The sequence below is a fragment of the Dermacentor albipictus genome, chromosome 5, assembly GCF_038994185.2.
Source record: "Dermacentor albipictus isolate Rhodes 1998 colony chromosome 5, USDA_Dalb.pri_finalv2, whole genome shotgun sequence".
In the NCBI taxonomy this organism is placed as follows: domain Eukaryota; kingdom Metazoa; phylum Arthropoda; class Arachnida; order Ixodida; family Ixodidae; genus Dermacentor; species Dermacentor albipictus.
Genome location: NC_091825.1, coordinates 151,462,334 through 151,488,333, shown reverse-complemented (window position 1 = coordinate 151,488,333; position 26,000 = coordinate 151,462,334). Strand labels below are relative to the sequence as shown.

At 45.9% G+C, this 26,000-nt stretch overlaps 1 protein-coding gene across 10 annotated transcripts in view; it reads left to right on the top strand.

Annotated features, from left to right (window-relative positions):
- The window catches only part of LOC135915296 (uncharacterized), a 186,158-nt gene that overhangs the window by 126,870 nt on the left and 33,288 nt on the right, over nt 1-26,000 (top strand). For 9 of the 10 annotated variants that reach the window (XR_011514668.1, XR_011514667.1, XR_011514663.1 and 6 more), the window contains 2 exons: nt 14,271-14,376; nt 16,068-16,228. Coding sequence is in view for 2 of the 10 variants with exons in the window: in XM_070539187.1 (XP_070395288.1) it covers nt 14,271-14,376; nt 16,068-16,119 (158 nt within the window). In the remaining 8 variants the exon portion in view is untranslated. Of the gene's footprint in view, nt 1-14,270; nt 14,377-16,067; nt 16,229-25,741; nt 25,913-26,000 lie in introns of all 10 variants that reach the window. The other variant, XM_070539186.1, reaches the window with a different exon arrangement.

Sequence of the window (26,000 nt, the reverse complement as noted above, 5' to 3'; positions counted from 1 at the left end):
CGAGCCGTAGTATTTGAAGCGCATTGTTAATCTGTGGACGAAAGTCCTTATCGGCGGCTTGAAACAGACCCTGTGGTTTAGCGCGATGGCTAAGCTTTCGTCGTGCGGCGAGAAGGTCGCGAGAGAGATAGCTCGAAGGAGCACCACAGATAGACCCTGCTCCTCGTCATACGGCACGAAAGTTCCGTCGCCCGTTCCTTCCGAGCTCGGCCAAACAAGCAAGTTCTACGAAACTCGCGATACACTTCTGTGAGTTCTCGAGAAATGACCAATCGGTGAAGTTGTAGGTGATATAAGCTATTCGAAATGCACGAACAAAACTGTCAGTGTCGATAATTATATCAGATACAACCTGCCTGCTTTGGAAGGATTAACGTCATCGATTGCACTGGTCCGTGTCGTTATGCATAATCTATTACCTTTTTTGGCATGATGTAAACTTGCCGCGCACTCCTCGGCGTCGCGCGAATGGCAAGGTGAAGCTTCCAGTACGTGCTGATGAAAGGAAGAGTTGTCATTGACCGGAATGGTGGTCTAATGCTACTCACAAAACTCTTTGTAGCGTTTCCTTTCATGAATCCCCTTTTATGTTGCAGTTTACACTTTCATAAGGGATACAAGTGCCCGGTGGTGTTATATACAGGGTGTGCAAACTATCATGCACAAAGATTTTAAAATATGCATGTGCCGTGTAGCTGGACAGAACCAAGGTAATGTTCTTTGCCGTTTTTGCATTCCGCCTAATTACATAATTAGCCTTAATGAATCAACTGATCTAATATTACAATTAGATAAGTGTAAATGAGAAAATTGTAGAGCAACATGAAAAGCTCCTAGTACAGCTTTCAGTTGTTCAATATGTGCTACATTCGCATATCTTTTTAAATTTTGATGCATGGTAGTTGAGATACCCTGTAGAAAGGGATCCCGCAGCATGAAACTGCAGCCCAACCTCACGTTATCCTCTGCACAGAATACGTGAATATATATGCGTCAGCTGAGTTTAGAAAGGAAAAAATAAACCAAGACACAAGTGATACAACCTCTTCGAAGTAACAAAAATTTACCTTTGCAGCATTGGGATAACATTCAGACATAATCGGCAGCGTTTAATATCATGAATCGTGCACCTTGACCTTGTTGTTATCTTCGTAAGTAATTTAGAACAGAACTAAACGTGAATTAATATATCGCGTGGCACTTTTGTGAATTTTCCATCTTTAGGAATGTGCGACATGGCGTTCAAACACAATATTCATACGACGAAATCAAGAAAAGAATTCGGCAGACGTGACGTAGGTAGAGGATGGAGTAGTTGACAAAGATTTCAGATGGAGTGCTCCTGCACTCGCATAGGCGATGTGCCGTCAACGTTGGCAAGCTAGCAGTAATGGCAGTCCAAAATAGCCTTTTCTGCAGCCCGGCACTGACAATAGTTGGCACCGATATAAGAAACGGGACCAATGCTGGACGCAAGGACCATACATGTATCCTAGCCAACATTGGTACAATGAGGTTAACACTTTAAGCCTCCATAGGCCCTACCACGCCTATATACCTCGCTACCAATGTTTGCCCATCGTATTGGGCTGACTGGAGAGATATCCTAGCGGTGTTCTACTGCATATATCCTCCTTAGACTCGAAGAGAGCTCAGGGACATAATCGCTTTTCAAGCCTTCTCTTATCACCGATTAGTATGCTACGGACGTGAAAAGCAAATTATTAGTTCAAATACTGCGATTAAATGCCAGGAGCAGCGTCTCAATGTATACGTGGAGAAAGTAACCGTCGCCTCGTGCTCCTTAGTGCAAAAAAACCTCTTTTCTTTATCTAAACCCAGTGAGGAAGATACAACGAAGTTAAATAAATTGCATGTCGAACAGAGTTGTTACGGATATTCTTCTTTTCTTGTAGAATGTCGGACTCAAACAAGCTTCTGATCATGTTGCAACTATTGCGCCAAACGATGTGTTTAATGCATCCTTTAGATGGCATTTCATGCATACGAGCTGATCCAGTCTTGAGTGATGATATTTTCTTCACATCATGTTTAGTTGTAGTCTCGATTTTACATTGTACAATTTCGTGGCTAGCTTTCCTCTACATGCATTGGGTTTCGGGAATTGCATTGGTGTACTACATCAATACAAATACACACAGACTGTAATGCCGGGTAGAGCTTTATGTAATGAAATAAATTAAAAGAAAGAACAATATGTAGCAGATAGACATGTGATCTTGGTGTTATATGCAGGATTTTAATGTCAACTCGAAGTATTCTAAGCTCAATTCACGGGTATTTTTCATTGTCTATATACATAAAATTAGTGTCAGTTTTTACCAAAGCTGCCGGCAAGAATATGATTAAACTATTTTTATACTGTTTCGCATGTATGCGGCTTTATATCCGGTACTAATTTTCGAAGTAATCGTTTCAAGGTCAATTTCGAAAAACTAATAAAAGGAATATGCATTATAATGTGCAAGGAGTCTTGAAAAATATAGCCACTACACGAAGCCGAGCGATAGGCACGTTTGCCCCAGGGAACATGGGCAGACGCTGACAGAGGAGCGGCTTCTTTATTGCAACGGTGCAATAAAGAAGCCGAGTGCACCCCATCCTGTCGGCACCGCTCTACAGCTGTTATCCAACTGCTCCACAGATTAAACATACGACCTCGTCCTCGAGCGGGACATTCGGCGAATTTTTTTCTGCGTGAACTTGTGACCTCTGGTCATTTGCCTCCGTCTGTACCTACCGTACGAGCTAGGCTAACGCCTGTGCATGATGACCCATATGCGGACTCGACACCAAGGCTGTCTGCTACCTATAGCAAATCTTTCAAATTTATTTATTTATTTATTTATTTATTTATTTATTTATTTATTTATTTATTTATTTATTTATCGCAGTAAAGTGGCGAGGAAAAGTGTTGAGCAGGCATCTGGACTTGGCAATACCATATCGCTTAAACAAATCAGTAAAAAAAAATTTGAGGCACAAGCGAAATTCCCGGCAACAAGCAAGAATTTAAAACGCCGGCGCTACCTGCACAGATGTGCGTCAGCACGACCTTCTATTCATTCACTTACGACACTGAAAAAAATTAAATTAAATTAAATTAAATTTAAGAAAGTCCTGACTGCATGCAAAACGACACCTCGAGTGATATGCGCTCACAATGAACAGAATTCGTAACTCTGCTCAGCTTGGTACACATAGGCTCATCCACTCACAAATTGAATCCGATAATAATCAAATGGACATCACCCTAACTACTAATGCTTGCAACCCACTCTCAGGTAAAATAAAAAGAAAAAAGTAAGAAAAGTTACGATAGTAAAAGCTGTTGCATCACTACAACGCTGCTGGTATGACAATCGTTAGAGCATTGTTGCTGGAAGTATAAACACATTATTAAACGTCCACATCCACACTCATGACAAATTTCTCTTTCGTGATCCTTCCTACACTTCTAAAGGATCTCCGCAAAGCTAATTTGCAGAAATCCAAATATTATATTATTCAGGGAAATCTCACTATATTATTATTATTATTATTATTATTATTATTATTATTATTATTATTATTATTATTATTATTATTATTATTATTATTATTATTATTATTATTATTATTTGAAAGCATATGTACACTTGACAGGAAATGGGAGGAAAGAGGAAACAAAGAGCACTATGACAAATCTCAAAGAATAAAGGTCACGCACAAGGGCTGGCCACTGTGGGCACGCTACTAAAGAATGTTAAAATCGAAGAAATAGTGTCTGCAGTCTTCTCATTTGAAGACAGAAATGTGCTACGAACGCGAACCTAATAGCGTCTAGAACACTCAGGAGAGGGCGATGAGCCTGATCACGCCGAGACGCACAACCACTGGGGTGCAAACATTCGTCGAGTGTCGCACACCGGAAGCCAAGGTCCTTCACTAGCGACGTGCGCTGCTCAATGAAAGCGGGACACTCCAATATTAGGTGTTGAAGTGTCTTGCAGCAACCGCAAGACGTACACGAGGGGGGGGGGGGGGTAGGGGAGGGCACACATCCTTGTCGGCGTGAACGTTCGCCCGCGTTCGCACTGCCAACACTTAGCTTGAGTAGTCTTGCTCAAGTATTCAAGTACGACGTGTATCTCATTATATACGGCGTTTCGAATAAACCACGCACATCTTGGGCATGTTAAACATCAATAACAAATCAGGCAATGATTGAGACAATTTTCAGCCAATTCAGACAATTTTCAAGATTACGACATGAAGACTACGTGCACAATTTCATTCCGGTAAATATTCGTTAATGCAGTGTATGGTGTCTTGTACTGATCGGCATTACAGTGGCTGTTTGCTGCACATGCTCACCAATTACGTACAGGAATGCTTCACAAGGGCATGCTACTCTTATCAGTTGCTGTACCTTGCATGTCCGTCGCGGATGTTTTCGACACCACAGGTTTTCGAAGGCTACAACCACCCTTATCGGCTTCTGTACCACACGCCTAATATATCCCCCACCCCTCCCCCACTTCCATTAAAAAGGAGAGAAAAAAAAACCCCGATGCGTTTCGTCTACTTCTGCTAAGGGGCAGTAAGCTCCTCACGACCGCAGGATGCAACCACACAACACACTTCCACCGCGAGTGACAGCTCGGACTTATTACGTCGCTCATGTTCTTTGTCTTGATCAAACAGTCTTGCGCTACGAAACTCCGTCCCAGAAAAAACTCTTATCTGCTCTGCCAATCACAATCTCCCGACATCGGCGTGGAGACTACGGCTCGGTCACGGCACCGAAAAGTTGCGCAGCCCCCTCTTGTCTGCTGCCCCCCGAGCTTTTCTTTCTTTCTTTGTGTGTGTGTGTGTGTTTCTGTTACGTAATTTACGAACCCTCCCCCGTGTAAAAGAAGATGGAGGAGGCGAGGCCTCCCGTTATACCGCGAGCCCACCGACACGTTGACAAGCTGCTGCAGGGGGGCGCGATAAGCGGAAGCGTCACTCTGCGGGGAAGGCAGCACAGCGATCGAGTCTCTGCCGCCGGTGAAGGGAACGAGAGCCGGTGATGTAGTAGGGAGAAGACAACCTCGGATTCACGTGGCACTGGTGTTCCGCACCGTTAAGCCTCCAACGCGCCCGCGCCGTCAAGCAATGCAGTTCAAAGGTAATGGAGCGGAGGTGGATCCATCGTGAGAACAACGGTTGTGAATCTCTTCAAGTTATACTGTCTCGCGTGAACGTTCTTCAAGAGAAGCAGCAAGGGATTGAAAGGAGCAATATCAACGAAGGCAACGGCTCGGCGCGTTAAAATCAGACAAGAAAAACAAGCGGATAGAATAGTGGGTAAATTGGATAACAATAGCTGCGAAAGCGGCTAAGGTCGTTCAATTTCTGCCAGGTGCAATAAAAAAGAACTAGCGAACGGGCGTGGCCGAAGTGCAACTGGCCACAAGGCCATAAAGACGCGCCGTTTGAAGCGTACGGCGATAACAATGGTGGCGAAATCAAAGCAGCCATAGAAAAAATAGATCAACTAACGTTCTTTCCCGCTGCGGGCAACGGAGCATCCACAAAAGCCAGCCAGAAAAGGGAGCGGAAAGATTCAAGCGGCTGAGAGAATAACCGGAGCAACGCGGGGAGTGCAGAACGATGGCTCTAAGGAGCCATCGCAATCCCAGGTGCGCTCGGCGGGATACCGGAGCGAGCGGGCGAAACGGGCAGCGGGCGCGCGGGGAGCTCGGCAGCAGCGTGATCGCCCGCGGTGCGCAGCTCCGCAGGGTCTCTGCGCGGCTTCGCTGTCGGCAAGTCGCGGTTTCGATCACGCCGCATCACCGCTATCTGGGCTTGGCGCGAAACGAGACTTCGACGAGAATGGGCGCGCGGCCGCTTCTCTTTGATCAGGGAGGCCGCCCCGGGAGGTTTCTTTGTTTAGGCGGCGTCCTTCACTTGCCCCGATCATGTAGGAGCATCGAGAGGCTCGGCTGTGCGGCATTCAGTGAGGATGAGCTCACCGAGAAGGCATCGCGTGCGAGACTTCCTGTTGCGGAACGACCACCTTCGCGCGGTTCGTTGCTATTCCCGCTCCAAGTTAATCGGATCACCAACAAAGTAAAAGCGGAGGAGCGAGAGCGCTGAAATGGGTTTCTTGTTGATAAACAGAGGCAAGCAACGAACAACGACGACATTCATTAGCGCGCAAAGGTGTCTGAATTAGAAACATTGAAAGAAAGAGGAGGGGATGGGGAAAGGATGGAATGCTTGGTTTTCCATCGAGGAGAATACGGATCCTCAATAGGCTCCGCAGTGGGAGGCCTTGAATGTAATGTGGCAGCGGACGGTTGCTGAAATGTGCGCAGTAGTTGGACGTCGTATACGTTGCTTTGGCTCCTATATCGCCCCTTTCCCAACGCTATTTCGTGGCAAGTACAGCACATGTGGCCAGAACTTAAACGACGGAATGTGCGCGTAGGGTACATGAAGCAACGTGAAAATCGGCTTCTGCATATGTATACTAGGTGAGGATCTGTCATACGTAGCCCTTAGTATTAGCGATCTAAGCAAAGCACTGCACTTCTACTATACCCAGAACGACTGACAACGTAATACAAAGTTAAAAACGACAGCAACGAGTCGCATACGGCTTACAGGTGTAGAACGCATTGATTAACACGCTAGCGCGGTGCACTCGGCAAGTGTGCGGCGTTGTCTCGTTACGAGTGAAGCAGCTGCATGTTACCCTTAATATTATCTCCGAGGCGGTGGCCCTGTTCCTTTCTGCTCTCTTTTTACTTCAATTTTAACAAGTTTATTTACATTGCGCCTGGACTTCATTGCACTGGTATTCAGGGAGAAGTGTAGTGACCTACGAGCCCACTGAAGCCAGGTACGAAGCCTTCTTTGCCTTTTCCCTCGGAATATCTCCAACCACTACGGCGGTAGTTGAGCCGAGAACGGCCGCACGAGCCCTATGACCACTAGCGTGTTTTGAGGCACATGTGTGCAACACAGGAACACGTCAAAGATTCTGCCAGCACACACCATGTGCATGACATCATCAAGCCGCGGCACAGCTAGTCCTTGAACATCAAGGCGCTGACGGCCCGCCTCCGTTGACCATGGTGGAACCCAGCGAACGTGAGAGCAAGAGACCTCGTCTTGATGAGACACCCAATCAGGAGAACGACAGTACTTCAAACTATGACCTAAGCTATTGTGAAACCACTGAGTGTGATGAAGAACCTTTCAAATTCGGGACCTACAAAAAGAAGTGAAGGAATCCCAGCGTTGTTCCGACCATCAGAAGAAGGACACATTTTTTGGAAAGTGAATCCAAATCATGCTGCATCAGAAATTGTCTCGGCGGCAAAGGAAATAGTTCGAACGTTCCGAGTAAGCAGAGATGGCAGTTTTTAAGTGAGTTTTACCTCATGTGGCATGTGCGAAAAACCCGCTTTTACTGCACGAAGTCGCAGGGATAAGAGTTAAGCCCTATACTGGCTTCGTACACTCGATATGTCGGAAAGATTCGTCACGTGCCACTTCAGTACACTGAAGGGCAACTGCTCGAGTTTTTGAAAGATTTTGGAGTAGTATCAGTCCGTACTGTCCATACTGTTTGCTGCAGTGGGAGCAATTGTCACAGTTCTACTTCAGGCGAACAAGCTTCCAGAGGTAAAGGCACTGTGGTCTATGGAGCCATTAATGAGCCATCTGTCCACATCACTGCTGCCGGATGGCAATCCTGAATAGCCATGACGAAAATGTCGTAGTATTTCAGTGGAACGCTAATAACCTTCGATCCAAATCTGCTGATTTTCGCAAGTTAGTCGCACAATACAGTATACGTGTTCTGAGCATACAAGAGGCTGGAGTACGTGATGACTTCCGTCTTCCTAATTACATAATATATAACTCCTCTCGTCCAGCTGGAAACAGTAGAACAATGCTCTGCGTTCGAAAAGATTTGCCCTCTCCCCTCATTCAATCAAGTAGTTCAGATTTTCCTGAATATGTAGCCTGCAAGGTATATCTCGCAAAACTATATGTAACAGTCGTAAGCATATACCTGCAAGCATCGAGATGTATTAAGATTGATAATTTGGTAAATATTTTTGGCATCACAGGATCAAACATTATCATATGTGGGGACTTTAACACACACAGTAACCTGGGGGAGTAACCACTGTGATGCCCGTGAGAATATCGTTCAATGCGCCGCGGAAAGATGCAGCCTGTCAGTTTTCAATAATGGATCTGTCACATTTATGCGGGGATATCGCTACGCCAGTGGCATAGACGTAACACTGTGCTCTAATGATCTTGTTACCGACGCTGGGTGGACAAAAGACGTAGAAAGACGTGGAAGCGATCACTTCCCAAGTCTTATATCACATCCGCGTTTAAGAAGTACTGGGAAACGAAGATACGTAGATATAACACTTGTCCAGTCGAGTGGATTGTGAAGCTGACGTAGAAAAACTCACATCAGCGATACGAACACTTGTCCAGTCGAGTGGACTGTGAAGCTTACGTAGAAAAACTCACATCAGCGATACAAGAAACAATGAAAATGTGTACGAAACAACTGCCTATTCCTGACGAGTACACATCAGTTTATGGAGAACATCAACATTTGAGAGCTGTAAGAGGAAGATCAGAAAGAGCTTATCACCGGAGTGGAAATATAGAAGCATACGGAAATTCGCAGCAAATCCACTCAGTCATGCGAAGACGATGAAAAAAAATTGGGGGAAAAAATATGGCGTGAATTTTGCGATACGTTGTCTCCCCAGACAACAGTTCAACGAGTATGGATGACTGACTATTCGTGCAATAAGCGGCCCTGTTGCTCAAACACAACAATATCGTGCTCTCGCAGTAGCCAAGGATACTTCAGAATTAGTGATTGCTGAGGAATTCTGCAAAGTTATAACTAGAACAAGCGTATCTATTATTAGTACTGAGTTTTAATGTTCGGTTGAAATGGCAAAACAAAAAGTTCTTGCGTGTTTTCAGTAGAAGCATGCACAATTAGACTACGAATTCCCTATGATGGAGCTAAAATGTGCGCTTGCGTCTTTTAAGACAAAGACTGCGGCAGGTCCAGATTTCATTGCATACGACATGTTGCAAACCATGGGACCTAATGGTCGATTGTCACTTTTGGAATTACTCAATGACTTGTAGAAAAAGGAGTCTGTCCCTGACTCTTGGAAAACGGCACGTGTGATACCTATATTGAAGCCTGGCAAAACACCTCTTTCTCTTGAGTCTGACGAGCTGTTTATGCAAGGTCTGGAGGAAATGATTGACACTCGACTGCAATGGTGGTGTGAGCAAACAGAAGCACTTCCCGATCACGACAGGATTTCGAAGACGGCGATCCACCATGGATGCAATTTCGGATATCGTTACGTATGTTGAAGACGAACGAGCTAGGGGAAATGTCACAACAGCGGTTTTTTCAGACATTAAACGAGCCTTCGACACAGTCAGCCATGCTCACATACTGTGTCGCCTGCTAAAATTAGGAGTCTCTGGAAGGGCGCTACAGTAGATATCCAACTTCTTGAATGGCAGATCAATATTTATTCAAACAAGCGAAGGAAAAAGTTCCTCTCATTCAAGGAGTCCACAAGGCAGTGTCTTAAGTCCGTTTTTCTTTAATTTTGTGATGGCGGGTTTACCGCGGGGAATAACAGCCTTGTTCAATCAACTTTGCAGGAATGCCTAAACATTGTGGACAAATTCTTAAAGGAAAGAGCAATGGAACTGTCTTACAGTAAGACGGCTGTGTTGCCTTTCACTATAGACGATACCTAAAGGATTTTCAGTTATGCCTTGAGGGACAACCTTTAGACATCGTGAAACAACACAAATTTCTGGGGGTTATACTAGACAGGCAACTTTCTTGGAATTCTCACGTTAAAGCCCTCGAAAAACAATTAAACTCAATAATAAATGTTCGTCGCGTAGCAGACACGACACGGGGAGGGTCGATTTCATCCTTACTAAAAATACATAATGCAGTTATAAAGCAAAAGATAGCATATTCTTCACCTTTTTTTGCATGGAATCATCCGTTCATCTGAAGATAGACTCCAACGATTAATAGCTAGGAGCCTTAGAGTATGCTTAGGCGTTCCTCGAGCAACCTCAAGTTCCTTAGTAATTGCAGATGCACGTCATCCTCCATTTCCTATTACGAGGACGGTTAAAACCTGTCGAGACTACTTTCGCGTTTCAGTGCAACACAAAAGGCACCCACTAGCATGTGAACCAATTGAGAGAGACAGCGCGAACATCAATTCGGTGATTCAGTTGCACAAAGATCTGCTACCACATCACGAATTTTGGTTCTCAGATAGCTTTTAACCTCCATGGCGACTCGTAGCTTCAAAAATTTAACTTTCGGTTGAGGGAATTCTTGGCAAACGAGATATGTTTATGCTAGAAGCACAACAACTGGCGTTATACCAACTATACTTTCGATAACCTGGCTATATTCAAGCGTATACATATGGGGCCTTATAACGTAAAACTATTCCAATGTGTTTCTATTCCAATCTGCTGATGTCAAATTTACGTAATCACCGACGCAAGCACTAGGCGGTCACCCGAAGGGTTGTCTGAACAAACCAATCAAACGCTCTCCTCGTTCATAGGAGGTCACTTTTGTTTGCTTGAAAAACGAATAAAATTGCCTACACTGAGCGGCTTATCGTATCTAATTGGCTGACAAGAGGCGAGGAGAACGCTCAAGTGGAGAGGGATTCACTGGGGCAGAGCCAGTGCACTGAAAATCGATAACCGGATGAAGAGGGTGGTGCCGGCGCTTGCGATTGGTCGGCTTTCCCTTACTTAGCTTGTGGTGGCTAGTCGAAAATCAAGGCGGCATGCAACGGAAGCTTAAGAATGACGCTAAAACTACCCTCAGCAAAGAAGAGTTGGCAGAATGAGGTGGTAAACGTGCCCAAAGGACTCGAAAACGTTACATGGCCACGCAAGAAGTTTATTATACGCAAATACACCCATCCTCTCCGGCAGGTGCGAGTAGCCAGCGTCTCAGCGATCGGCGACAACCATCTTTTATTCCTTTCGGAATGGGGCAGCCTGCGGCTATTCCGAAGAAAATTCAGCTTTGTTCGGCGTATTAATGCATCTTTATCGCGTACACGTCACTTTGACGTGGTGAGTTTGTGCGGTTTTGTGACGTCGCGTGACAGGCAGGTGAAGTGGGTGCAGCCCGAAAACTTTTTACCAATAGCTGAGGGCTAATGGCGAAAAAGGGTCGAATCAGAAATAACTGTTTTTCTTTTTTCTGTCAAATCATGCATAATCAGTGCGTACACATCGTATCAGATGGGGAGGTATCGCGGTTTTCGTGACGTCGCGTGACAGACAGGTGAAGTGGGCGTGGTCGAAAAAAAGTTTTTGACCAATTGTGGACGGCTGATAGCAGAATTGGAATAGAAAAGTTTGGAATAGCTATACGTTATAGCGCCCATGGTTCTTGCTAAACAAATTCTTCTTCAGTTGCCTTTGTCATTCCAGAATGGGACCAAATACAAATATTCAAACTATCTCACACGACGTCATCAACAACAGCAGAGCTTTTTGCAATATTGTCTTTGTTACGCTACATAATTTCAATGCAAAAAGGGTAACAATGGGTCATTCTTTGTGACTCGCAGGCAGCTTGGTCTTCACTTCATAGTGACATCAGAAATTCGCGAGACATGGCGTTAGTTAACGAGATACTCATGGAACTCACAATACAAGGGAAGAAAATTGCACAGTAACGCTCCAATGGATACCTGGCCACTGCAATATCCCTGGGAATTTTGCAGCGGATAAGGCAGCTGGACAAGAGCATGTTAATAACACTACACATGGTCTCCTTTTTACACAAGGCACTCCTCTTTACACAAGGCAAATTGCGCCACATACTAAGACAGCTCTCAGCCCGTGGTGGCAAAGTGACATGGTTTGATCAGAACTCGAAACCTTCAAGTTTACTTCACATTGACCCATCACTTCAATTTAAGATCCCGTCCACATTAAATACAACCAGAGCCTTTGAAACGCTGATTCATTGTCTGCGGCTCGGTGACGTGTACACAAAGCAATTTCTACATAAAATTTTAAGAGCTGATAATGCGGAATGCACTTGTGACCACGCAGATGAGGATGTGCAGCGTCTTCTGGTAGAATATCCGCGACACGACACACACAGACAGCGCTTAGCACGTGATTTAGTGGCATTCGATCGCTGCAGGCCCTTCAGCCTCAGGAAGATCTTAGGTCATTGGCCAACAACACTCATTGCAAAGACGAGCGTTACTGGTCCTTCAAAGATTTCTAGAAGCGAGCAATATTCTCGGAAAGTATTGAGTAGAGTCTTTAAATGTGATTAAGCGCATTCTATGTTTTTCTTTTACCGGACTTTAGCCAATTCAATGCCCGATTTTTTGTACCTTCGTGTGAATTGAATCCATGATTTCTTATGTGCCCTGATTTTAGTCTAGCTAAGTGAGTGGCCTTTGTGTTTACTTTAGTGCACATATGCGACTGGACTTTGTGTTGCTGTGTAGTTTTAGTTTCACTATGTTTATTATTTAGTTTCAGTTTATTTCTTTAATAGGTATATATACATGCTTACACAAGTATACAGAAAGAGGTCCCAGAGCATGTGGCTGAAAAGGGAACTCATGTCAGAAAATATGTACATTAGAGCAAATATACAGCATAAAACAACAATATAATAGTGACTAATTTATTCTTTTTTTTAATGCTTATGTGAAAAGGAGTAGCCGGCGTCAATTAAAGGCGACATCTTCTAAATACCATATAATAAAAAAATAATAAAAAAAGAAACTGTACATATCGAAAATTTTTGTAAAGCTGTCTTCTCTGAGGAGCGGTACGGCTGTGGGGTTCGCCTTGTTCGCTCTCGAAATTGGCGCTGTCTCCATTTCTTCTCTTTTCGTTCCTTTTTTTCTTCTTCTCTTCTTAACCGGTCCACCAGAAGAACACCGTTCTGTGCACCTCATCTTATGCCAGCCTTCGTGCGAGAGCGCATTCGTCGTTGTTTGCTGAAAAATGTCACTGGGAATATTTTCTTCACTTGCTGTGTAGCGAGCTCTTGTTTTTCTCGCTGCAGCGCACGTGTTCGCGGTTGTTTTCGTCCCGCTTTCTCGTTTCGAGTCTTTGTGCCCTTTCCACATCCGGCACTTTTCTCGGCGCGCATAAAGACAACTGCATGAACCTAGTGCAGAACACAATGAGCAAACTCTCCGCCCCAGTCTACCGCCGAAAATAACCGTTAAATTGGACAACTAGCGTTGTCCGCTATCCTCACTAGACTTTGCGGCACCTCACGAACAACTCATTTTACCACTGGCCACATGGTCGGCCGAGTACTAAATGCTACTGCAGATATATATATATATATATATATATATATATATGTGTGTGTGTGTGTGTGTGTGTGTGTGTGTGTGTGTGTATAAAGAAGCCAAGAAACAATGACAGCAACGACAGCAAATGGGAAATTATCTACAGTTCTTAATTGCAATAAAGAAATGATAAATAAATGCGAAAATTAAAGTCGATCAAAAGACAACTGGCCGCAGCTGGGATACGAACACACGTCTTCGCAGCTGTCCTTGGTGTCATTGTTTGTTGACTTCTTATGATATATACTATATGACGTCTTTTGCATGAACTTGCGAATGCGGTTCTCGATTGCATAGTCAAAGTTGTGACATTACGCTTATAGCGCACTGATAACTAACCGTGTACTGAGATTTAGGTATACACTTCAAGCGCTATAAGTGCGAAAGTATTGACCGAGAGTCTTCCACAACGTCGTCACTCATTGCTGTCACTCTCTTTGGCATGGTAGGATCGTGCTTGGTTTTTCATATGACCGAATCGAGAAATTGAATCGTCAGATTTGCATTCCTGCCAGAAATATTGTTATTTAGTGCTTCTACAACATTTTCAACTTTCCTTAATAATGAACAGTGAAACGATACAGTTAATAATACAGGAAAATTCGGCATTTCTCTTGGGTGGGGGCGCGTTGTGCCGACTTTGCCCCAGACATGTGTAGGCTTTACATAGGGAAAATGACCGAGGAAATGGCGTCAAGGAACATTGACTTGCGGAGGCGAGGTGAGCTAGCGACTGGACTCTTTTGCGAAACGTCACGTCTGGACGTCATGTCAACGCTGACGCTGTCGTCGCTTTCTTCGCAGTTTATGACGTCACCCCAAAAGGACAGCTCCGAAAAGAAATCCTTGCAGAATACGGCCCCGGTGGGGACGAGCTCCGAGAGATCCACCCCTCGTCGTTCGACGGAAAGTAAGAAAAATGACTCTGCGAACCGGCGTCACCGCGGGAAAACGTCGCAAACATGCGTGACAGGGACATATTTCTCTTCTGCATGTCGCAGCTGTTATTCGCAAAGCCCGAAGGAAAATCTGTGCAGCCAATTCGTAAACAGCAGTCACCGTTTTGTGTCAGTATAATCCGGTAACGTACGTTAGCCTAATATAGGATGGGTGCCGTCGTTCATTCTATATCACTGTAGAGTTGCTGTATGTGCTCCCCTCCCGTAGGGAGCATGCACAGTAACTCTGGGAAATGCAATGGGAAGCGGAGAGCCACCTGGCGAAACGACGACGACGACTATATGGAATCATACTATGGAGGTATTATTATTATTATTATTATTATTATTATTATTATTATTATTATTATTATTATTATTATTATTATTATTATTATTATTATTATTATTATCGAATCTACTTGGCGAATCCCGAGCCAGAAAACCGTGTGAAGCCCACTTGAAAACAATATGATACAATCGACTAAAACCAGCAGATTCACGCTGTAGCAAAGGCTGCAGTGAACGCGATGCGCAAACACGAAGAAAACCACGCAGTAAAGGATCGTGCGTTGACTTGCGAAGGACTCTTATTTACGAAAATCTTGCGCTAAACATAGTTTTGAACACTTGAAGCTAAACATTTCGACAGAATTGCCTGTCTGGTTGGGAAATTGATTATTGAATTGATTTAAAAGCGGCACACCGCCACCCCCCGAAGAACAACCCCCCTGAAGAAGGAGCCGAATGGGCTCCGAAACGTCGGGCTAATAAAATTCAGTTATTTGGTTGGAGTCAGTCTCAAGTTCTAACATAGTTTTGAAGTATTTGTACGTAAGTATTCTGTGTCATCCTTCGTTGGCCGTGGTTGCGTTGTCGTGTGCTTGGTCACGCATAGGAGCCCGTAGGCCCGTCATTGTTAATAACAGCTGCGAAAAAAAAAAAACGATTTTGATCTCTACCGTATGCCCTTTCAAAGTGGAGTTGCTACAAGGTCCTCATTGTTCTGCTGCAACAGCAGCGATTCTTGCAGACACAGAAGCATGCGGTGATTCTTGTGAAAGGTCAAAACCTTCAACATGTTGGATGGGTAATAAGTTGAAAGCGACCTTCTAATCGTCATAACGTGAATGCACGCATAACGTACAGACGCACTCCTCCCTCGTGCAAAATAATAATAATATATCAAAGTAAATTAGTCATATGGAATTGGCGGAATGGTTTCGTTGAGATACAGCTGTCCACAACCTTTTGAAATGTTCCGTATGTGATTCCAATAATTCCGCAAGTTTTCGTATAGTTCTTACGGAATCTATAGATTCCGCATAAATTCCTTAACTTTCCCATAAGAATCATACGGAAAAGATACGGAATTACTAGAATGCGTACGGAACGTTTCAGTAGGCCAACGCTGTGTTGCACTTCGCTTTCGTTTGCTTAAGAATACCTTAGAAATAACATGTGAGAATGAGTATTTCTAAAGAAAACAAGTTGGACGGGCAAAGTTTAACGGGGTTCTGTTGAAAGCGCACAACTGTGACTCGTCGACGACTGGACGGACGCCTTCCGCAGTCTGTAAGCCCTTCTAAAACGGCGTCCGAAGAAGACGTCAGAAGAGTCCGCCCTTTAGAAGTCTAATAGAAATGTATGGCGGGTCGTGCAGGGTTGGAGACAGGTGGTATAGACACGCCGACGGATGCATTGCGCGAAGGTGAAAGGTCTCCAGGTGAACCCATCACGCTCGCGAGTCGTCGTCGTGTCCCGGTGCCCGGATGGATGGCTACTAGCAGCGTTCCTGGAAGCGGCGGCGGCGGCGGCGCCACGGTAACGCAACACGGCGGCGAGGCCTCACTGATTGATCCCTTCTCGAACACTCACTCTCTTTCTCACGTGGGCGTAAGTCTGTACAATTGCTCGTAAGTTTGCGGCAGCACCACAAAGAGAGTGCTTTACGTAACAATTCTGAAGCCTTCGTTGTATATGTGAAATATTCACACGTTCAAGCAACAAAAAAGTATTATACTTTTACAAACATTTTACACACACGCGCACATGAACGCACGCACGCACACGCACGCACTAATAATAATGACTAGTAAAAATGCGGACCCCTGGGATGCACGCTAATTCTGATCGGAATTCATAATTCTGACGTTGCCTGACGTCGGTTGTTTCGGATTGCCGACTTTCCCCCTGAACAGAAAACTGACCTAAAATATTTCGGTTTCACTCCTAAACAAAATAACAAATAACGTTTCGGTTACGTTTTCGTTCCGGGCAAAAATATCGTTTCGTTTTTCGTTTTTGTTTCCGTTCCGTTCCGACACACTGCTTCTTTTCCTTCCTCCGTGCCTTTCGTTCCTCGACGGCGCCGCGCAGAGGCGCGCCGATTTTCCAAGGAAAGCAACCCCAAAAAGCTGACCGTTCCGACGATGTGAAAATACAAAGTAACGACACGAGCTCGAATGCAGGCCATCTTTGCTGTCTGTTACTCCAGCTTTTTCTTTTTTTTTTGCGTTTCTGTGCTCGCACGTCGTGTGTTAGCTCATTTGAAACGCCATTATCGGTGTTTGGGCGTGGATGAGCTCGTTTCCACATCGGGTGTTTTCCTGATGGATGAAGGCGGTCATCTCGCGCCGGCACAAATCGCGCTTTCCAGATACGCTAACGCCGCCGCGCGGATTTTTTCGGAACCCGGGAGGGGGTGATGGATTTCCCACCCACGCGGTTTCTGCAGCTGTGTTGGCGTTTTGGTACTCTTTGATATGGAAAAAAAAAACTGTCGACGAGCGAAAACCAACCGCATGTACAGTGTGCCACAATGCACAAATCGTGCAATATTGGGAAAAGTATTAGGAAAAGCACCACTTTCCAAAAGAAAAAGAAAGACAGGAAGTTGTGGGTGATCAAGCTCCGCATCGGGAAGCAAGTGAGCGAAGAAATAGTCATATGTAGCGAGAATTTCAACAAAAACTTATTTTGGGGCCACCTTGGTGAGTGTACTTGACTGTTGCTCAATGATTTCACTTTATTTTTGTGGCGAGCTCTTACGAAAGCGGCTGAAGAGAAACGCTGTGCCTTCGCAAAAGATCCCGCTGCGGTCCCACGAAGCAAGACTGAGACCATGGTGTAACTGAGACCTAGCGTTGGCCGAAGAAGGCCCTCTACAGATTCCCAAAGTAAATTTAAGTACACAAGTGTCACCGTTTATTAAGTTTTCTGCCTGCACTCGCGCTGTTTCGGCAAATACTCTGCGACGGTGCCTGACGCTGCGTCGCGAGCATTGCAAACTAGAGAACCTATTCCGCAACTGTTCGTAGTCGTTTTGTGTGAGAACGAAACAGGCGGTCTATGCAGAAGGAGTTCGCTGATTTTTTTTTTCTTTTGCTGTATTCAAAGGTGTGTACTGATCGGGGGTCGAGCGCACGTGTTTCTGATTTTGTAGTTTTGTTTGGTCTTAAAGTATCTCTTCTATAACAATGTTGCAATAAACAAGGGCCAGGACTACGTACCTGAAACGGTCATTGATGAAGAATGCGCATGCGAGCTTCTCTACAGCACGCGAAAACATTAATCGTACTGTAAAACGGGGCGCGCTGGTACACGTCATAGTGTCACTCATATATTGTAAATCGGCACTACTGAAATGTTTACGTATTATCTGGCATCATTAACAAGCATTCCGTATATAAGCCGGTGCGTCGAGCCATTTATCTCATCGTGAATGCACCCAACGTTTACCTTATGCAGCGGCATAAAGCGCATACTGCGCTTTGTTTACATCTGAGCGCTACCGATTAACTGCTTGGCGTCAATTCTTGTACATCGCGTATAGATTACGAAACGTAAGGATACATAGTGACCTTTACGGCGCCGGTTACACTGCAGGGGCCCTATAACGTAAAACTATTCCAATATGTTTCTATTCCAATTTCCTGACGTCAAATTTGCGTAACCACCGACGCAAGCACCGGGCGGTCACCCATAGGGTTGTCTGAACAGACCAATCAAAGGCTCTCCTCGCTCATAGAAAGTCCTTTTTGTTTGCTTGAAAAACGAATAACATTGCCTACACTGAGCGGCTTGTTGTATCTATTTGGCTGACAAGAGGCGAGGAGAACGCTCAAGTGGAGAGGGATTCACTACGGCAGAGCCAGTGCACTGAAAACCGATAACCGGATGAAGAGGGTGGTGCCGGCTTCTGCGATTGGTCGGCTTTCCCTTACTTAGCTTGTGGTGGCTGGTCGAAAATCGCGGCGGCATGCAACGGAAGCTTAAGAATGACGCTAAAATTGACCCTCAGCAAAGAAGAGTTGGCAGAATGAGGTAGTGAACGTGTCGAAAGTGCTTAAAAACGTTACACGGTCACGCAAGAAGTTTTATTATACGCAAATACACCCATGCTCTCCGGCAGGTGCGAGGAGCCAGCGTCTCAGCGATCGGCGGCAGCTATCTTTTATTCCTTTCGGAACGGGGCAGCCTGCGGCTATTCCGAAAAAAATTCAGTTTTGTTCGGCATATTAATGCATCTTTATCGCGTACACGTCACTTTGACGCGGTGAGTTCGTGCGGTTTTGTGACGTCGCGTGACAGGCAGGTGAAGTGGGTGCAGCCCGAAAACTTTTTACCAATAGCCGAGGGCTAATGGCGAAAAGGGGTCGAATCAGAAATAACTGCTTTTCTTTTTTCTGTCAAATCATGCATAATCAGTGCGCACACATCATATCAGATGGGGAGGTATTGCGGTTTTTGTAACGTCGCGTGACAGACAGGTGAAATGGGGGGTGGTCGAAAAAAGTTTTTGACCAATCGCGGAGGGCTGATAGCAGAATTGGAATAGAAAAGTTTGGAATAGTTTTACGTTATAGCGACCCAGACTTGAACTTTTATAGTATGCGGCGGGCCTCTCACGGCGCTTGTCTGCAGGCAGAGTTACTCGACCTGAACAGCCGCGCTTGTCGTCTTTCGTATTTCACACCATATTATATGGCCAGCGTTAAACGTAGCCTCTCCCTCTACAACACATCTCTGCGTTTCCTTAGCAATGTTAAGGATCGCGCTTAAAGATACCAGAGGCCCGTAAGCCGCCTGCTCCTGCAGATGCGCACGCTTTCGTATCGCCTCCATCACCTCTATCCCCGCCATATTGCAACGTTCTCCGCGCCACCTATAGGCGCTGGAAAGTGCGAATAAGCGGGGCTTCACGCCGAAGATCGCAAAAGGGACACGTGAGGAGGCGTTTGATTTCGTCAAGAGAACGAAGTCGGGAAAGGGAAAACACGTTTAAAATGTCTGTATGCCTGTGTGATCGATGTTATTATACATACTTATGCACTCAATAATACTCGAATAGAATTCTACCCTCGCGCCCTCGCTGGTTACTCTGTGCTGACGGAAGATGTGTCCTTCGGAAGGTCCTCTCACCAAAGGAAGTACTTCTGCGAAGTCGACGCCTAACGTTGAAAGTATGCCCACGTGTCTAAACTCGACAGTTTTAACAAGCTTAATTAGGACAAGCTGTGCTCTCGAATATAAAAGCTGTATTGTAATTGGCCGTCCACGCTTTGCAAATTCTCGTGATCTTTACTCCTACCTACGCGAGCGCAAACTTGCCCTACGTGGCGTTTATTTAACGTTTTTGTTCAAAAACTTTTACCAACAGGCGTAAATGAATAAGAACTTGGTCACTCTAATCTTGAAAGCTTTAAGTTCGACCGTGAACACATGTGGACAGGTATACAAGCACACAAAAACAAATGCAAAATAAAGGTAGACTTGAGATTAACGGTACATTTGTTTAGATTGATCAAGAAATAAAATTTGAACTAGCGAAATAAAACCTTGGGAGGGAGAAGGCAAGAATGGAAAGAACACATCGGGTGCACATACTGCATGTGTTCGCGAAAGAGGATTTTACTGCGAAGTAGACAAAACAAAGCCGGTAAATTATGAACAGCGTCGAAGATCCATGGTTCTTGGAAACGACGCACATACGTTAAGAATGACCCCCCATATCACTTTGGCTTGATTCCTCGGCGGTAACAAAAAAAAAATAAAAAATTAAACATCCGTCCCAAAGCACTTATTTTCGCTTCGAAACGAAAACCGGCTAGCCTATACGAGTAAAAAACAAAGGAGGACTCGCACGCGTGATAGAATAATGCAGGATAAGCGCGGTTATAAACCATCCTTCACGTAATAATGACATTGATAAGCTTCCAGAGATTCCGGAAACCTTCACGAATTCTGCGCTGTCGTTGTTGTGTCTGCTGTTGTGCTGCAGCGCTTATCCGCTATTTCAAGAGGCGTTCGAATAGAAGGAAACGTTCCGGCATCCGCATCCCGCGCCACGTCGCAATCAGATCCGCGAAATCTAACGTTGTTTCTCTTCCCCAAAACCAGCAGGACAGTCTGACGGGACCCATTTATCGCGCCCTTAAACCACATTTCTGCAAAGCCCGTAAGAACTGCAACAGGTCCACAGCTTTCGACTCCCAAAGAATACACACACATGCACGGTCACTGTTCTCAACACCAGTTGCCTGTTAAGCGACGCTATCCGCGGTTTGCCCCCCCCCCCCCCCCCCCCCCTGGTACATTCTCTCATGCTTATACCTCGGTGCAGGCGAAGAAGCGAGATGCTAACCTCCCACATGTCACCGAAGGCGCTATACAGGCACTCTTAATTCGTCACTGTGAATAACGCATCGGCACGAGGGAAGGCCGAGAATATCGGGGTTAGAAAAATATTATCATTCGAACGTACGCTGACACGCATATTTCAAGAAAGGTGACACAGATATGACGATGGCCAAACTCAGTTCCATGATGATACTTGGCAAAGCATCATTTCTGATAATCACAGGTGGCATCGCCATCGGAACTTTACGGGCTTATTATCGTCGAGCGGTAATCTTTGTTTTGCAGGACTGTTAATACGATAAACGCTGACGCGGCACACTACAAGTGATTTTAGTCCGGGGCATATATTTCGTGTACCATATCATGCATTTATTGTCGAAGCTTCGTGCCCGCAAGGCACAATAAAAGCGTGTTAAACTTACGCATTCATGGAGGAAATATTATATTAACAATCCAGAATTTAATGTAACGGCGCTATAAACCGAAGACCAGACGTGGGAGAGGGGAAGAGAAGCGGACCTAATGTCGGCTCCTCCAAACTGCTGCGCTGGAGGTAAGGAATGAGAAAGACTTGACGTTATTGGGCGAGTTGATGCATGTGAGTCTTGCGTGTTGAATTCAGCACAACAGAGACGAGCACAAAGACTGCGACAGCGCAGTGCGCTTACTGGGTTATAGGACATGACAAAATACTCTAGAAAAAAAATTTGCGGTAGCGGGCCGTCATTTTACTCTCAACGCCAACGAAAAAATTTTAACCCAAAGGCGTCCCAGGACTAACTCGGCAAGCCGCGCAGACATGGCGGGCCACCGCACCGGGTACAGCTGACACTGTATAGTGGCGCCACTGTGTTACAGACGCCGCAGTGGATGGACCTGCGTTAGCTTTGACCACCTCATGAAATTTGGTGCTGTCGACGCAGAGCAAATCGATTGCTCTGTTTTCACGTACCTAATTTGAAGCTCCCGAGGTATAATGCTTCCTCTTTAAGTAAAGTGGTCTATTGGTCAAAAATACGTGTTTGCAGTTTTATATTGACCTTTCTATAGATCTGACCAACATTCCTAGAGAGAAAGAAAAAAGAGCAAAGTCGAAGGTCAGAGCATCGCCGGCGGTGCTCGACTTCGGCTGGGCAGCCACATGTGGACCGCCACGAGGCTCTCGCGGATGCAGGCTGCCTGCGTACAGAAGCGCCGCGGACTGCGCGTCCCATGCGTCACGTCCAAGCAGATCGGTCCGGGGAATCTATCCCGGTCTGCACGGCGCCCGCTCTTGTTGTGCGTGCCTGCGAGCGTCTGTGCGCACAAGCAGTGCTGGTTGCGCAACGTGCGGCGGGGGGTGGGGGCCAGCCAGTCGTCTGTCTCCGGCGAGAACACGAGAACGACCGGTGACGACTTGGCTGCCCGTAGGACGCACTGTGTACACAAGCGGACAGCACGCCGGTGCAGATTAAGCGACACCGATCAATCTTGCTGGGGGCACCCCGTCTCTCCTCACAGGGACCGGAGGCCCTCGTTTAGGGGCAGCCCACCTCGTAGGTGATATGTGTGCCGCGGCGACTCCGACGCTTCGAGAAGAGAGAGAGAGATGATGCGCAAGAAAGAGGAATAACGTACGCAAAGCGCATAGTCACTATACTTGGGCTTTGTCGATTTGCGTTCACGCTTGCTGAGAAAGGGGACGGGTCTTGTGGTTCTGGGGCCACACTTTCATATATACGAATGCCTTTGACCGCGCTTCTTGCGCTTTCGCGTTCCCATCCCGCTTACTGCGAAGTGAAGTACGAGCTCAGATACGCGGTGCAAGAAAGAAAGACGGCAAAGGACGCCGTACTCGAATTTGATCTTCGTTACATCGATTGTTGCTGTGTTTGTTTGCATACCTTGTCGTGACAATGTTCAACCTCCCTCCACAGGCGCCCCAGTGACCTCTCGACTTTCGGCTATGGATGCATGTTCAGTGTTTTCTGCGAGAATCATTGTTCTCAATGCGGCATTGGACAGTGAACATCAATCCAATAAAAATAACGTTTCTTGTCAGTTTCAGGGGTCAGAGGAGGATGCGCGGTGCGAATTTTAGCAGCGCTTATGTGTCTGCGCGCGTGCGCACGTGTGTGTTCAGCCGCCGTGAGGCGAAGCGCAATCAGGCTACAATATCTGCCGTATGATTATGATATACTGTGCAGATGTAGCATGTGCGAAAACTTCAAAATTTTACCCAAGTTTTCGCTAGAGAGAGTCAGGGCGAGAAATCATTATTACGTATGGAGAACTTGTCTATGCATGGAGCCAGCGGCTCCAAAGCTTTTGATGCTGCTTGAGTTAGTGAGCAAAGAAAGAAAGAAAGAAAGAAAGAGAAGGAAAACGTGTGAGCCTGTGAATAAAATACACGAATTTTATCGTAGATGCAGACTATCATTACCTTTAATATACTCACCTTATACAATGCACGTAAATGGCAATGGGGACTATGTACACTGTTAACATTGCACGAGGCGCATACATTCCATCAGCGCAGAGTTCAAGCACGAAGCGCAAGTCATTAGTCACAAGCATATTGAAGAACTGTGGACAATATCAATGTATACAAAAAAAAGTGTCGAAAGTGAGCAGTCTCGCTACGCCTGCTTTGTAGTTGATTTGCTTGGGCAGTCTTGTGTGTTACAGAAGTATGTTCTTTCTTTTTTTTTTCTACGCCTGTTCTTTCTCGTCATCACTTATTGTTCGCTGTCAGCTTAGTGCTGCGAAAGTCACGTGCTTATCACGAAATAAATTCAAAAATTCTCCCGTTTTGTCCTCGAACGATCGTTCTTTTAGGCCCCCGACTATGTAATGCTGGACGTGCAGAACGTCACATCGAGAAAAGAAAACTGTGGGACCAAATCCTAATTTTAATTCCGCCACGAATGGCTCTGCACGCCATCTTCATGGCAACGTGCACAACGCAAGAACTACTGTCCCTATATTCTGGCCTAGCAACTGAATCCATGTTGTCACGCAACTCAACGAATAAAGAGAGAAAGAAAGAGGTGAAAGGTAGAGAGTTTAACAAGATACATTGTCCGGTTGGTTATACTCTGCGCAGGGAGACAGGGTAAGGGCAGGAAAGATGTCGAGAAAATAAAAAAATAAAAGGAAATTAAAAATTACTAGAGTTTTTAAAGCAGTTCGAGACGACGTCGATTGAGACCAGGGTCCAAGAATTCTCGTTTCCGTAAGGGGGCGGTTGCATTCTTGTTGAGCGTGGTGCTGAATACTTTAGTTTGTGCATTGAAACAACGACAATCGCACGGAAGATGCGCTATCGTGGCCATTCCTATGAGCTATATAGGAGTAGGCAGTAGGAGCTACTCCAAGGCATAGAGGACAAGTGATAGTTACCCCCCGACGTCAAAACAGATGCAGCTAGAAAGCTCCATGCGCTTTATTATACGCGAGCTTACGTTGGCCCAATGGAGTTCGGCAGATGTTACAAACCAGCGCCTTTGTTCCCTAAATCACAATCTTAAAGAGTGCCTTCCGCATGACTTAACGCAACTCAGTGTATAATAGGGTTACTGTGATCAATGGCAGGTTAAACAAGCAGAATTGTTGTATTTTTATGTGAAATATAAATGGCAGCTCTCTTTCTATGGTGATGCTTCAGTCATGTCTTGTTTTTGCGGCAAGCAGAATGCGCTAATGGGTTTTCTGCTATTACTCATCTACGGGCACGAAGCGGTTCTTCGTTGGCCGCACCCACACAAGCCGCATAGCCCGTTAAACTCTTCCTTTACCGCTTCAGTTCGCGCGCCGTGCGAGGTCGTCCCAGCGCACCGTCGTACAGCTTGGCGGTCGTCACTGCGCACGGCTTACAAAAAGGGCGCATTCTGGGTGCGGTAAGGGGTTACCAGAGGTCGTCATTTACAGCGGAAAAGTTCAAAACTCTGGCCGCCGTTAAAGCCCACGTGTGCAACGAACGCCAACCGATTTTGCCAACGGCAATCAAGTTTCTTCTCCGCCTTTCAGAAGGCGCAGAAGGAGACCGGCGCTCGAACGAATTCCGGGCGAACATTACGCGTGTAGTCCCGCTTCGCCTGTGGCTCGAACGCCAAGCACGAGCCATAATTCTCTGAATGCTTTCGCCGGCCGGACGATCAAAACGTTCGAGCTCGCAGAGAATCCCGTTTCTGGCGAGCCCTCTTTCTCGTACGCGCAAGGTGAGGGCGCAACGTGAGCTACGAATAGAAAGAAGAAGAAAACGGGCGAAGTAGGCGTGGTACGGTGTGGAGGGGGTCGGGAGAACGCAATTCTGATGGGGTAATTAGACGCCTCCCTCGGCTTTAATTAGCCGCCGCACCGCGTAAGCCGCGCGCGCCCTACCTTTCGCTTATGACCTCCCACCTGCGTCCCTCCGAAAACTTTCATTACCTGGATACACTGAAAGGGAGACAGTTACGGGCGACCATAAGTCACAGACATCGGACGCGCACTACGCTTACACCTGAGATTAAGTATTACACAATTCCGCTGCCGCGCGCTAACGCTTCAAGGGGAGATCAAGGTCAATGAAGTACAATGGCCGCAGGGCTGCGCACTGTGTCTTCGTGCACTGTGCGCGCTCCCTGGCGCACCGCCGTCCGTTGCACGCCGATTGAGACAAACGGAGAACTGCACAACGCTCTTCAAGATTTTTTCGCTTTTTAAATCATGCAGGCTTGTTTATGGAAGTGCCAAGCGTGCCGAAGCCGTTCCTGGTGCCCGATCTAATGTGAACATTTGGGCGTCTGTTGGTGTTAAGGCCGCGCAATAATCACAACGCTGAATGTCACGCCGCACATTCTGCAGCATCACCTGCTTACAGTGCCAACCAGCGCTTCCCACGGCGTAAGTTGTAATGGGGTCATTCCGATATCCATTTAGGTTAACAATGTTATCCGCCGCTGCCGGTGTGCCGCAACTTTCAACCCTGCAG